The following is a 15212-nucleotide window of genomic DNA, read 5'->3' on the forward strand; positions in this document are numbered from 1 at the left end:
TAGCACGGTGAGAAAGAGGTGGATGTAGGTCTCTGCTGAACTTTTTTTTATCTTCTTCTTCTTATCTTGTTAATACTTAATGATTCTGTCAGCAGAAACAAAGACTCTATCCGGTTAGTTGACAGAGCGCATTATGGTCCATGGTAAGCAGCAAACCCGTGTGTATAGATCAGATCAGGAAGTGTGAGGAGTTTCAGAGGAAAAGCCAGCAGGAGGTTTCAGGCCTCCCGGGTGCTTTGTAAAGGCTCGAACAGACAGTGAGGAACATGAGTGTTGACAGGGGCCCAAGTGAGTGCTGTAATACGCTGTACATCTCCATTTGCACTTAGTGTTTTGGAGCTGCCTGCTCGTGGGTTGTAGGTGGATCCTTACATGCCAATAAAAAATAACTCAACTCACAGGCGTGTCTCGTAGCTGCAGTCAGTTCTTGATGCAGAGCTAGAATTTGAAGGAGAACAGTTTCAAATCAAACAACGAGTAGCACATAAAAGTTGAACTAAATATTGCCAAAAACAAAAAGTTCTCCAGTAATTAGCTCTTCTGTAAGATGGTATCTATATGGTATTCTACTCACAGTTGAGCAGCAAGTTGGTTCTATTCATCAAACACCAGCGTCTCCTTGAGAGGGAAACAGATTGCGTGCTGGCCTGATACAGACTTCATCAGGTCATCTGAATTGATGATGCATGTTGCAAGGCGGCTGCGTTCCCCCAGAAACCGCTGTTGGAGTGCTTGCTGGCAGAGACGGGGGCCTCGGCCAAGTCTGTCTGACTGATCACTACAGATGCTCCTCTTCAAGTATTCCGAGTCAGATCCTTAGTGCCGGGTCTTGAGGGACAAACAATAGCACCTGTTCCTCATAAGATAGCCCATTCATGTATCTTTAATGAAGCCTGGGGGCAGATGGTGTGAAATGCCATTATCCAGTACTTAGCTGTGCCATAAGACAAAGGAAGAGCAGTGCCAGCACAACAATGCAGACGCATTTACGAGGAGAAGGGAGGACGCTGCCGGAGTGCCGCGCTCACATCTGCTCCACTTCATTCTCCAGCTCCTCAAGATCATCTTGGCAATCGAAGGATCCTGGGCACTCAGCCCACACATAGATGAACTTGAGGGTAACTTTTGAAGTGAGGGAGGCGGAGCTTACAGGCGGGAGTGGAAGCCACACATACATACTCCATTAAAAAAATATATATATATATATATATATATATATATATATATATCTTTATGTGTTTCTTCTACTTTACTTTGACAGTCAAATTAAAAAAGACAGCACTTGTGAAAATGTAATAGAACCTGCTCAGCCACTGTGCCAGCTGTTAATTGACAGCTCAACTAACCTCCGCTATTTGTTGCCACCTTGAAGCTCCTCAAAATTTGATTTGCCTTTCTCTGACATTAGTTGCCGTAAATTAAACTTTAATGCACGGAGCTCATTACTGCAAATCACGGCCATTCGAACTCAATGTAGTTATTTCCCCTTCAGCACACATTCACACTCTGTCTTACCTCAGTGAATCTTGTATATTCTGCTCCATATTTTAGAATAATAATAGCAATAAAAGCCGATATCCCGGATGAAATCACATCCTTTACATTCAGTGTTGGATGAAAAATGCCTAAAGTGCCTAGTGTACTTTCCCTTAGTAGATCTGTATTTTCCCCATTGTCCATTATTAAATTAATTCATCAATAAAGTATTTTTTTTATGAGAATTCAGAACATGTTATTGGATTGTGTCAACTCTTAAACTCTTTTTCATGGTGTCAATCATAACATTCTTATCTCCTGATGAGCGGCTATTTTTCTATTCGTGGCTCAGTTGGATTAGTTGACTATTAATAGAGGAAAACATCATAATTATATTTTGTTATTTCTTTTACAAAAGACTGCAGAATTGCGGTTTCACTTTACACCGATGTTTTGACTTTGCCGGGTGTAGGGAGTCCTGTGAATGATTTGCCAGATTTGGTGAAACACAACTCTTTTTAATTCACAGCTCATGCATGTGAGTTAATTCATGAAAACGGTATAAACATTGCATCTAGCTTGCCACACATTTGTAACACACTTGGACCTGAAGGAGACCCTTTCTTCCCGCACATTCAGCAACGGCCTCCATCTGGTTTTACAGTCCAAATACAGAGACAGAGAAAAGCTCTGTTCCCTAGTGCCCCCCTCCTGCCTGTCACTGGCTCTACCTCATGTTGTGACATTAATTATTGTGTTTTTCCATATGTTCCATACATGCAAGGCCAAGATCCATCTTTCATCCATTCAGCCTGGAAACTTGGAACAGTAATCCCTATAAAGTAATGTTTTATTTAAGGTCATTTGTCGCAGTCTCCTCAGCCATTTATTTTTTCTTCGACAACAGCACTTTTTACAAAATTACTTTTGGAGGAATTACATACTTTTCTATTCTTCCATAATGCACTTTCTGCCCTTGCACTTCTGTAAAAGCTCAGTAGACATAAAATGCCTCTATTTATTTGGGTTTCAGTCTAGCTTTGCACCTCTGGACCGATCAATAAAGTTTAGAAGGTTTAGCTTTCGAGAAAGTGGGTGCGTCCACTCCAGTGAAGGGTCTACGGGGGAGCAGAGCCGGCTGAAAAAGAGGAGATCGTAGCAAACCTCAGCCAGAACACAGGGGTTGGTGGTGGTGTGTGTGTGTGTGTGTGTTTGTGTGTGTGTGTGTGTGTGTGTGTGTGTGTGTGTGCGTGCATTGGGGGGGGCTTGGAGCAGGTTGATTTCATGCCCCAATGCAGCGGCGGTAATTGCACCCAGACCAGTTTTATTGCAAGTTGATTTTAAGGAGGGATGAATGGAGAAACATTCTGTAAAGTGTTTATTTTGGGGGATGACCTTTATTAACCCATTTTCCAGGCAGGTTCCCCTGAGGTGGCCTGGCTCATTGCTAGATTAACCCTTGCAGGTCTGTGGTAGCAGAGCTGCTCCTCATCACAGAGTTTCAGGAAGCAGAGGATGACAGTAAAATTGGAGCTTGCAACATCTGTGCAAAAACCCCTCACACACATGCACACTGCTTCTTTGAGACGTAAGGTACTCAGCCACCCTAAGCACACACAAGCAGAACGTTTGTGCTGGTGTTTCCAGTAGACGGGTCTGCAACAGAATGGCTAGGGAGGGTTAACATGTGAGGGGGGAGACAGATAATTATATTAAAATGATTATCCAAAATCATGGAAGTGGTGGAGGTAAAAGGCTAATCAATTATGTCCTTGTAATACCAACTAAAAACTATCTCGCTAACATCCTGTATATGCCACAACTGGAAGGGTGTTTACGAATGCATCTTTCACCGTGTACAGTACTTCTCCTGTTCTCTGTCCTGCATGTCACTTCCTCTAACTGATGTTGTAACAATGTGCGTACGCGGGGCCTTTGATGTGCTGAGGTGAAATTGTGGTTTGGATTAAGAGCAGGCGTAGCTCGGCCAGGTATTGTGCGAGCACACGAGGGCCGTCATTGCCGCAAAGCCCCCTGTCAGCACGCGTTAGGGAGAGCTGTGATCTGGCCTCCTCCCCCCCCCCCCCCTGAGTGGGCTCTGTGTTTCTGTGTACCATGACCGTGCTTAGGCCTCTCTCTGATCTCCGCTCTCTATCTGTTCAGCAGGTCCAGGGTCACATGCCTCCGCTCATGATCCCCATTTTTCCACACGACCAACGCACTCTGGCAGCAGCCGCCGCCGCCCAGCAAGGCTTTCTCTTCCCCCCGGGAATGTCTTATAAGCCAGGTATGCTTGCAACTTTAAGTCCTCATTTTCTCCTTCCCCCTTTTGTCTCTGCTTTTTAAAATTCCTTTTGTTGATGACTTATCAAGGTAATCATTTTAAGTCTAAAGGTTGTTACACTTGCATGACAAACATACAGCAACAAATAAATGCGTCTTTCAAACTTGCAGCTTGTCTGAACTTGGATTTGAGACAAAGCTTAAGAATGTTCTAGGCCATGTGGAACAATAGATATGGCTGGAGAAGCAGAGGAATGTAAACATATATTCAACATGAAAGTATCTCTCAAGAGAGTGGTGGCTGTAATTGTTTTTCAAGTATTTGCTGTGTCAGATCCAATAACACAAGAGATAAACCTCTAACGAAACCTCATTCTATTGTTATATCGATACAAATGTGACGCCTGTTTAAACAATTGTGTTCCCAAAATTAAATAATTAATGTGGATGATGCAAAGAACAGGTTTCCAGCAAGTATAACTCTTTTCATTGCCAGTTACAGCTTCACATTTGGTTTTCTACGCGGACTACAAGAGAAGCCCTTCACAGCCTTCAAAATAAAATATGAATGTTTTTGAAAGTCATTGTGTTCGTTTTAAAGCAGCACCAGAAAAAAAGGAATATAACTACAAAAAAAAGAGAGAGAGAAAAAAGAAACACTGAGAAGTCAGCAGGTTCACAGCAGAACATTAAAAGGTGTGGTAATGCAGTGAATGAATTAACTATAAAACCACAGGATGAAAAAGAAAGTCAGCTATTTTGGAACTATGGAGCCATGACAGCTTAAACAAAGTGCCTGAGGGGGGAGACTTTTACCAGTGTGTTTTTTTGCAATAGGTTTGACACGGAAAATCTTTTAGTTCAAATAACAGGAGCTGTTATGGAATTATGGTCAGGGGTCGCCATGTGTACCCTTCCTGCATAATTCATGAGTTCATGAAGAAAAAAAAGCAAATGGGGTCTTGAAAATGACTCTTGCAGTCAGGAGTGGTATGTTGAAAACTGCTATTATTTCCTCCTGTTCAACACAATATGCACAATATAGCCACAGACTACAATGTTATCACCACCCCCTGCAGGGTATATACAGGATGCTACCGTGTCTTTTCTCCATGACGTGATTTGCCAAGCATTCACTTCCAAGACTAAGGCATACTAATCTGATGTTATCATTATGAGACAGCTCCCAAGGACCACTGCTTATGACCCCCCGCCCTGTGGTGCTCACATGGCAACAGAGTCATTCTGGCACCATGGTAGTAAGTCATCACTCTATCTACTGGCTGTGCTCAATGACCCAGGGTTGCATGGTAGACAAGCACAGTTGAAAAACCCCCAAAAAACTAATCTTTTAAACAAATAGATTTGAGTTGGACTTCCCTGTCTGTTTGCACTGTTTACACAGACATGTCAGTATTCAGTGTGATGGACCTCTAATGGAACAGGTCCTTAGGTTCCTTCATGGACATCCTGCTAAAAGTTTTAAGGATCCCTGATCATTCAAATTGGACACCTTCTGCTATAAACAAACCTTTGATGATGTATATATTGTTTTCTGAAAGACCTTATGTGATCCCCTTTTGAATTAACAATATATAATATTAATATAAAATGATGTCTTTTAATATGTATTGTCATGTTAGCTTGTTTTCTTTTGTCAACAGCTTTGGTATTTCAATCAAATTTAAAAGAAAAGATCAAGTTAGAGGGTTGCAGTAACACATTTGTCTATTTGTCATCATCTGTTCTGCTCTTAGAAAAGTCTGAGCTTCATCTGTCAACTCTGCAGATCTATGACTAGTATTTCATTGCACCACATGAGGGGGGAAATATAGACTGTTGTGGCCATGGCGTCACCTGCATTGCTCCCCCCTCCCTAACATCCAGAGTGGCGGCTCTGGGCATGGGACCAGCTTGAGCCAGTTAAAAAAAACACGGTTTAAACTTAATTCCCTAGTGATGCTTACTTGGCACTGTGCCATCCTGGTGGAGTCTGGGGCCTCTACATAGACTCTTGCGCACCCGAGACCCAAAACCTTGGAGCCCAGGACCCCCCAGCAGTGATAGTGTGCTCACTTAGCACATGACCGCTCCCAGGTTTCACATGACATCTTAAAACATCCAGCCATTTATTATTCCCAAATCCTACGTCACAGACAGCACAGAGACAGAGAGAAAGCGATACCAAAAAGAGGTGTAGAAATAACCACAGTACCCCCCCGCGCCCTCCCCCCCTTCCCGCACATCCAACCCAGCACTATTTGAAACCACTTCTGCTGTGTGATTTTATTTGCTACTAAATGGGGATTGAATTTCCATGGCCTGTATAACATTGTGCTGTGCTGTACAAGATTGCAAAGTGAGGCGAACAGAGCGGGCGAGGGCAAAGTGAAAGAGAAGGTATATACATTTACCTTGTCTGTGGCTTAATGGCTCCATATGTTTGTGAGAAGAAGTGACAGGCAGAAGTGGGGTCTGAGCGAAGGCCAACTACCCCCTCCCCGCTCCCACTGTGCGCCCCACCTCCTCTCTTCCACACACACACGCTTCAAACCAACCTCCCCTCCATGAACGCTGGTCCACCCTGTCTCACTGGGGCTGTTTTGTCCGTCTCCACACACTGGCCTGAGTGTGTAAAAATGTCTGGTACTCAGTTATACACCCCCAATGGATATCACTCATACAGCAGCCGTTTTTATACCCCTGTGACAAACATGCTGATGGCAGGCCAACAGTAGTGAATAGTAATAAATACAGCTGCTATCCAGACATCAATTCTTTGTTGTTGATCACTATGATATATGAGGTAAGAAAATGTGGGATTTTTTTTTTCACCTTGTTATTGTGACTGCACACTTGTTCTAACCAGTCTGCATACAAGTGCTTTCACTCTACAGCCAAAAGCTATCACTCAGGAACAAACAATGTAGTGTTGAACAATAGCCAGACAAGTCTTCAGCTGTATGAGCTGCCTGAGAGAACAAGCTGTTCCTTGTCCATAACCGCTAGCTGAATGACAGGGAAGATATTAAACAGTTCCCAGAAACCTTGATGATATCTACAGCTTGTTGAACTCGGTAGTAATTGTTGTGGTGGTGCAGCAGTACTGTGCAGGTGGAGGAAGGAGGGAATGGTGTGAAGCATTCCTTAGCAATCCCTCTCCAGTCAATACCAGCTTAGCCTTTTGTTAATGCAGATGTTTGGGCATGAAGCCGAGCGCACGTTGCAATGTGCCACATTGCAGTGGCAAACTATCCCAGGGCTCTGGGATCTGTGTTGGCACTTGCCTGGTCGCTTTGGGCCGACTCATTGTCTGAACCTGCATGCATTGTCGTCTTTCTCCTTCTCTGACAGGTGATAACTACCCAGTGCAGTTCATTCCATCCACAATGGCAGCTGCAGCAGCGTCAGGACTCAGCCCTCTCCAGCTTCAGGTATGTGCAGTACTATGACAAAGAATGCTAGGGACGCCCGCCAAGCCCAGGGCAGAAAGGATGGCTAAGCAGCTGTACGCTAAGTAATGAGCTGCACACTAAATAATCCTGGAGGCCCCCCGGCTCACACACGCTTATCACCTTACATGTGTAATTTATCCTGTTTTATAGAGGATTTATCCCCACTCGCTCTGCCAGACAGAGGAGCTAGGAAGATAATAGTTATTAGAGGGAATGAGAATCACTTTGGTTGCCTTAATCGCCTGCCAGTGAATTTATCAGAAGACAATTGACTGTGTAAGCAAAGAATCTCCTTTCCTATGCTTTTGTCCTGTCGAGCCTCAGTGATTTCTTTCATGAGGAAAACAATTTGGGAGAAAAAAATTGACATAAATCTGAGTAATTATAATGTATGTCATACAGTATATGCGATAAGTAATAGAAGCAAATTCATGGCATGTTATACAGAGTGAGGTTGAATGGGGGTTTGAAGCCACAGAAAATATTGGGATAGGCTCCAAGCCCTTCAGGCTCCTGCAAGACTTTTCTCACACAGCATTAAAAAAAGAGCTGAACCCAGGTCAGGGCGTCACCTGAGGCGGTAATGCTTACTCTTGATAATAATCGGCTTTCTCCCTTCAAGTCGTTGCAATTACAAATACTAGTGTTACCAGGACTTCTGTAAGCCTGTGCATGATCTTTGTTGCAACATTAACAATTATTTCCTCACTCTAACTTTATACAGACTCGTAACGAGGGAGGAAATCATTGAAATGACAACAAAAATCAGAATAAAACCGACATCTATTCAGCTGCTCGACTACTGGTTGCTTCTCTAAAAAATCCCTTGCAGTTTGGAGTAACTGTAGATCTTGAGAATATTTGAAACTTAAAATCTGAACTTTTTTTTATTTGGAAACAAAACAAAAAAACCCCAATATGATTCAAAAGCATGCCTTCTTAAATTTGGTAAAGTGGCCTTTGCTGTTTCATCAACAATTACGAAAAATGTTATTTAAAGCTGCAACATGTGACGCTCAACAGCAGAAATAAGAGCTTCAAGATTGAACAAGAGAGCTCGAGACAGAGAAGGGAACTCTTTGCACACTGATATATGTGGCATTTGTCCTACGGAGGCTACCACTGTCAGTGTTAACGAGCCTTGGCAAGTTGGAACAATGCATGCAGCTGGGTCTGAAGAGCTGTGCGTCATTATGCTGCCACGACAAGAGCTATCAGAAGCATGTGAGGTGTTAAATGAGTCTGCTCATGTCTGAAGACGTGCGTCTGTGAGAGGAAAAGATCTGTTCTGTGCTTCTGGAGCGCGTATGTGTTGTGTATCAAAGAGAGGCCCATTGGGAAAGAGTGGTAGTTCAGACAGGCACACAGTCTATTTATAGTGGAGCATGAGGTCAGATGAGACAGTCATATATCTGAAGGTTGGGGTGAGCAGTGGAGACAGATCTAAAGAGATTAATTCTGATTATGTATCTAACCCTGGGAATGAGCAAAAACAGTGCCTCCAAGACCATGACTTGGCTGACCTTTACAGAATACAGTAAACAAAAAAAAGGTGCATTTTCCATTAATTGAAGTCTGTCAGCCTGTCACATATTCTGCCTGCTGGCTGCTATTTACCCTGCACAGAGACTCCCCTTAAAACAGCAAGGGAAGTCAAACATGCCCTTTTCTACATGGCTGGGATCAACAAACCATGTGACTGCCACCACTTCCTCTACAAAGCACTAGGTGCCGGCGATGATTAAAAACATCATAAGGCAGACATGGAATTAGGTTTGAGATGTCTGCCTCCTCCGCCATGCTTCTGGAGCAATAACAGGACCCCGACCCCCCCCCCCCCCCCCCGAATCGTCTTCAAAATGAGAAATGATACGTAAATATATGTGTGTGCACTAGAGAAAATGGATTGATGAGTATAAAAAATATATATATCTCAAGAATTGGAAAAAAAAAAAACACCCTGTCTCTGCAGATGGCTGTTCACCTCTTGAGTTTAGTTCAGCTCAAGATATCTGCCTGTTTAGAGAAAGTTCTTCCCTGTGGCCACGTGCTTACTGATGATTGTTATCTCTCAATGATAGAACAGAAAGAGTAGAAGAGATAATAGAAAGAGTATGGTTGAGATCTTCTCTTTTCTCAGTTATGGGACAACTTTGGTTTTGGGGATCTATAACTAGAAATTAATTTATTTATATTGATTGGTTAATATTTATAGTAATTAAGTTCCTTTTCAATATTCTGTCATGTCTTCAGGCATCTGGATTAAAACAAAAATAACACAAATGATTTGGAATATACACATCATTCATCCATTTTTAAGACGCCTCTTGTAATTTCAACACCACTCGCAAAATCATTTGGTGTTGAAACAGGATCAAACTAAACTGCTGTAAGGTGCCCATGCAAATATTGCTAGTGTTTCTCTTCAGTTTAATCTTCACACATTATTAAGCAGGACACAGAACTGACCCTTTAAACGGTCCTGCACTTCTCTAGTTTCATCCCCACGCTCATTCTTAATTTCCCCCTCACACACACTCTTATAAATACCACACACATACAGTATCTGAAATGCGCCCCCCCCCCCCCCCCCCCCCCCCCAATTAAAATATCTGTCTTGTCAGGTGCATGGCATGGTATAATTTTCCCCTATTTACTTGGTTTAGATTGTGCAATATATGAGCCTTAAAAATGAGCTTATTGAAAAAATTAATTCCCACAATGCTGCAGAGGTAATGTGATCAGCCATCCAGTCGGGGAGGCTAGCTGCGCTGTCAGTCTTAATGTTAGCCATGCAGCCTCCTCACATTCTACTCTGTCATAACAGTCTGGGATCCTCCCCTCATTTCTCCACCCTTTCCCTCTAAGAGAGGAAAATCCAACAAGGTAACAAAGGCTTAGGGCTGATGGATGTAAATGAATCCACCACGATGCGTTTGAGTGTTGGAGACTGTAATTTGCTTGTCAATACAGGGTGGTAGCATCACTCTGGTGGCTGGCAGTCTGCAAGTGGCTGTCAGCAGGCATTGCTGTACCACGGGGCAATTTCACTCAATGTTTTTTCCTGACAGATTGGCTCTCGTCCTCAACTCGCAGGAGAGGAGGCGGGTAAACTATCCCAACGCGACATGCCCCTCTTCATTAGTGCCCACACAGAGCCAGGATGAGTCCGGGACCGGCAGGAAACAATGGCTCCGTCCCTGCCTGTCCTTTCTCGATTACAACTGACACCTCTCAGTGAACAGAGGAAATTGTGCTCAGATTGTACCCCAATCTGCCCGCTCACCTACTATGTTCAATCAAGTGAGAGGGGAATTTCCCTGATTCTACAAAAGAATCTTCTAAAACTTAAATTGCTGTTTGTACACTACACCTTGCATCAATGGCAGAGTGAAAAACACATTTACTTAGGGATTTAATATATTTCACCCAGCTTTTTACAGAACCACTAAACAGTAGGAGGACCTTTGAGAATGTCTTATGTTCTATTATTGGAAGCAGACTTTAGGGTTAAAGCCATTTTAAAGCAAGCATTATTGGATAAAACCAAACATCTGGGCCTCTGTGTGCAGTAACACAGTTAGGACCAAAGAAATAGAAACCTTCTGCTTTCACTCAGTCAAAGCTCAGTTTTCTCCGTTTCTTTTCAAATTTACCATCCAGATCTTGAACCTTCTATTAGTATCTTAGTTTGTGCATTTCAACTTGAATTCCCCTTGCCTGTGTAACTTTTCACCCTGAAAAGTCCAGGTACTTCTCATCCTTATGCCACTTTGCTGTACAGTATTGGCTGTGAAGGTGCTCCATTCCATTAGAAATAATGCTGCTGCCTTTTGCAATGGCATCTTCCGAGGCCCAGGAAGACTTAGGCCCAGCTTCAACTCAAGCTCCCACTGTAAAGATGAAAGCAGCCCACACTCTCAGCGACAACCTTGACCAGATCTCCAGCAGACGGACACATCTGAAGGAGTGCTCAGAGGCTCAGACAACTGGAGCGATAAGAAAGAGTGTAACACAGTCAGGGACAAACAGGAAGAAAGTGGGAGAGCAGCTAACCCGCACATTATCTTTTGTTTGGATGTAAATGCCTGTGTTGTACAGATGTGAGGAAACGGCTTCCATCATTAACAAGTGAAGCACTTTTGACTTTGAAACAGAGAGGAGGAGGAGGAGGAGGAGGGGAGAGACGAGAGAACAGACGTACTGTAGAGAGCAGCTGTTTCTGTGTTTATGAGCAGAGGAGCTTGGTCTTTGAAGGTAACCCAGAGCAGAGCAGCAATGCTAGCTGTGTGAAAAGATGGCTAATAGGACGGCTAGGTGAGCAGCTGGATGGAGGCAGTGGTGAACAGAGGGACAGATGGACAGATAGAGTGGATAATGCAGTGAGCTGCACTGAATGGGAGGGCTGGCTCTTGGGCCCGTGGGCCTGGAGAACCTACACACATACACACACTTACAGAAGATGGGTTTGTAGGCCTCTGTGTATGTACCAGAGAGAGAAGCCGATGGAGAAGAATTTCACATATATACTGTTTATGTAAGATGGCGAAATAGGGGAAGGCATGAGGAGGAGTTGGAGCGGAGCAGGTTGGGTGCCAGCAGATGAGACAGATGTTGGGCCATACTGGAAAGCATCGGCACAGTGCACCAGGACGCCTTCCTTCACTCCTGACATCTGGGCCTAGCCTGGGTCAGACTGCCTGCTCGCCCTGGGCAATGAGCCTGTACAAGCCTTGTGGCTAACGGGGGCTGGCGCTGTGCTGCCTTTTAAATGGTGTGGTGCACTGAAGCACAGTTAATGCCCTCATATCCAGCCCAGTGCTCAGCGCCTAGGCCAGGCAGAGGTGAATGAGACATTGACAGACAGACAAAGAGACACACTTGCACACAAAGAAGCGAGGGTGTGATTAGGAGAGTGTGGCATTTATCAGATAACACTCTGCTTATGTTTAAATGCATAAGCAGCTAATTGGTATAAGGAATCATTACTGTATTAAGACTTGTTAAGCTTGTTGTTATTTTATAGTTTTGTGGGCCCAGTTGTAAATGTGCACAGCAGCGTCAATGCTGGCAGCAATAGATATGACAAATATCTGGCGCTGTATTTTCCAGCAAACATTGTCATGCTGCAAGTCTAAAAAACAAGATGTTCATATGTTTTTTTTCCACAGACAGTAATTTTGCTTTATACTACAATGATTACACTCTGTTCCATTAAAAACAAATGTGTGAGATGTCAGCCTCCATCATTAAGAGTGTGTAGTTTGAATTTAATGTCGCAGGCAGAAAAGTGAACCTCCCTGTTTAACCTCTGCTGCCTCCAGAGGGCTTGTTTTTAATTACCAGAGGCTAACAGGCTGACCTTGGGCGTGCTGCACTCACTTTGAATCCATGCTTGCTGAGATCTGCTCCGCTCTACAGGGAAACAGGGAATGATTGGGTCAAAAGGAAGACCTTACATGTTGTGTTTGTGTGTCTTCTCTTACATGTGTGCGCAGAACACTCCAAAGCACTAAGCAAAAAAAAAACAAAAAAAAAAACAGCATATAGTGTATCTACCAGTAAGTTCACTCTGCACTTTTGATCATAAAAAAAGGCATGAAGTTTTTCCTGCCTACACATTCACACATATTACTTTTGTTAGTTTTCTTCATCACTCGCATAGGAAAGCCATTAGCTATTATGCTCATGTTGCTATTTTCTACCTCGCTGGATGCTGTTCAATGTTCTTCATGAACCTAAGTATTATGTTTGTCCTAGAATACTGTTTTTTTTTTCAAATCGAATAAAGGGGGAAAAAAAGTTAAAAGTGTAAAGGGCAAAATAGAAAAACTGAACAGAGGCTTCCAGAGCTCTACTTATAATTTTCAGCTACATCTGCAACACCAAAGAGTGGGAACACTGACTTTCAGCTTGACCTTTAATACCATGAACCTTTTGCTGCCCCCACCTGGCAAGTAGATATGAAAAAGAGGCTAATAAATGTGAAAGAATCATTTGGGGAAAGCAAGCAGATGTCTGCTGCTTAGGGAGACCAGCCTTGGCAAGCTGCATCATCACTAAGTGTGTGTTAGGAAAAAAAAACAACCGTACGGAAGTTTTCAACACAATAAAAAATGTAGAGGATATCAAACAGTTTTTTTTTATTGTATACACTTGGCTTTATTTCTTTAAAGCTGTTATACTCAAATGCTAAGAAAAAAGCCTACAGAGTACATCTGTATTTAATGTGTGCTTGAGCTGTGTGCATTGGCTTAGCACACCTTTCAAATGGCTTTCCATCTGATTGTATTTATTGTTCTTTGCTCATACAGGCAGATTTTTCTTTGTTAATAGGGGTAAGAACTGATTCTCACCCCGTGGCACTGGCTTGTTAATCAGGACTGAAAAAGGACACCCTGACTGGGCCTAATTTGAGGCATCGTCTAATTGCGCTCTTTTTTTCCTGACAATAATTTTCTTGAGTACAGCCATCAACAGTCCTGTTAGCAAACATATGTCCCACACACTGAGCTTCCCTCCTCTCCTCTACTTTGACTTTGTAGCCTGGAGTGACAAGGCAGAGAATGGACACTTTCCTCTCTCTCTCTCTTTTCTCTGTTACTCTTTTTCTATTTCCTTCTCTAAACTCCCCACAGACACAAACACACACAGAAGGCCTTTACTACTGACATTAAGTAAGTCGCGCTCAGATGAGAGGAAAAAAAGAGTTGGGCCTGCTCCTGTGTCCATTCCTGTCCGAGACAAAAGACTGTTTGTGAGGGAGGTGGGCGCAGTGCTATCTTTGTGGGAACATAATCAGTCTGTCATTTCCGCTGCCCATGTGCTGTTGTTATCCCCAGGTCCTTTGGAAGAATGGACCTTTTGTACGGACACTTATGTGGCAGCGATAAAGTTTCTTACAGGAGAACATATGTGTTTATATCTGGAGATATGTGCATGGACATAAAGCACTTTGTTTGGCTTTCGTCTGCGTTCACGTTGCTGAAGGGGAGGCCAGCGGGCCAGAGTTTATTTTTCCCAACAATAGCAGCCTGTATGCGACCAGTTATACTAGGAAATGAGACGGGGTTTGCTGATTGGTCGGAGGAAGAGAAAATTAGATTCTGTTTGACAGCAACATCTAACTGAACACAACAAACACAGAGAATGACCCAGTCTGAGGATAGCAGGCCAGTGGGGGAGTTAAAAGGTGCTATCTGTCTGATGAAGTGAGGGCTAAAGCTGCATGGAGTAACACTATTTCTTAGACAGCAGCACCATTTGAAAAACTCCAGTCTGGTCCAGCAGGAGACAAAAGCCAATTTCATCACTTACCTGGTGGCCACTCAATGAAGACCTAGGGAAGAAAGAAGTCTCAGCAGTGCAGGATTGTTGGGCTCTGGAAAACACTGAAAAAGAAACACAAAAAAAATAATGAGACTTGTGTGATTATGGACAAATGATCATTTGTTTTAGTTTCTATATATAGAAAATAGGCTAACAATTCAGCTGCAGGCCATTACCTGTAACATAATCCTGGATAAAGAAGGAATTATTGCATCAAAAAATCTGATCCAGTAGACACTTAACAGTCTGTGGTTGACCAAATTTTTAGAAAGTTATTTCCAAAACCTCAGATCAAAATCTTCCTAGTTTACTCCACATAATCAGCCCAGTGGTGGAAATGTAAATTGAGCTTTCAGTGTTTAACCCAGCTACAGACACAACTGTTACAGAGTACTTCACCAGTCATTTGAACCGTCCTCTTGTGTGGTAATGTCACCGACAGTCAGACCATGATTTAACTGATTTAACGCCAAGGAAAATAATGGTGATTACCTCAGCGTTCTCTGTGCAGGTTCCTAAGCCTTAATAATGCTCGTGTTTAACATATTCTGTGATGGCCGTCCAACTGAGGTTGGGTTTGAAACATTGTGGAGTAGGGCTGTCTCACACGGCTGTGTGGAGACAAATCACAGGCCAGAAACTTCAATAGGAAGCAGAGTAGATGTAGAG

At 43.2% G+C, this 15212-nt stretch overlaps 1 protein-coding gene across 6 annotated transcripts in view; it reads left to right on the forward strand.

Annotated features, from left to right (window-relative positions):
• The window catches only part of sox6 (SRY-box transcription factor 6), a 130036-nt gene that overhangs the window by 86522 nt on the left and 28302 nt on the right, over window positions 1-15212 (forward strand). For 5 of the 6 annotated variants that reach the window (XM_079339336.1, XM_079339337.1, XM_079339335.1 and 2 more), the window contains 2 exons: window positions 3640-3763; window positions 7114-7193. In XM_079339336.1, the coding sequence (XP_079195462.1) occupies window positions 3640-3763; window positions 7114-7193 (204 nt within the window). The remainder of the gene's footprint in view (window positions 1-3639; window positions 3764-7113; window positions 7194-15212) is intronic. The other variant, XM_079339338.1, reaches the window with a different exon arrangement.

Source organism: Symphodus melops (assembly GCF_947650265.1).
Source record: "Symphodus melops genome assembly, chromosome: 3".
In the NCBI taxonomy this organism is placed as follows: Eukaryota; Metazoa; Chordata; class Actinopteri; order Labriformes; family Labridae; genus Symphodus; species Symphodus melops.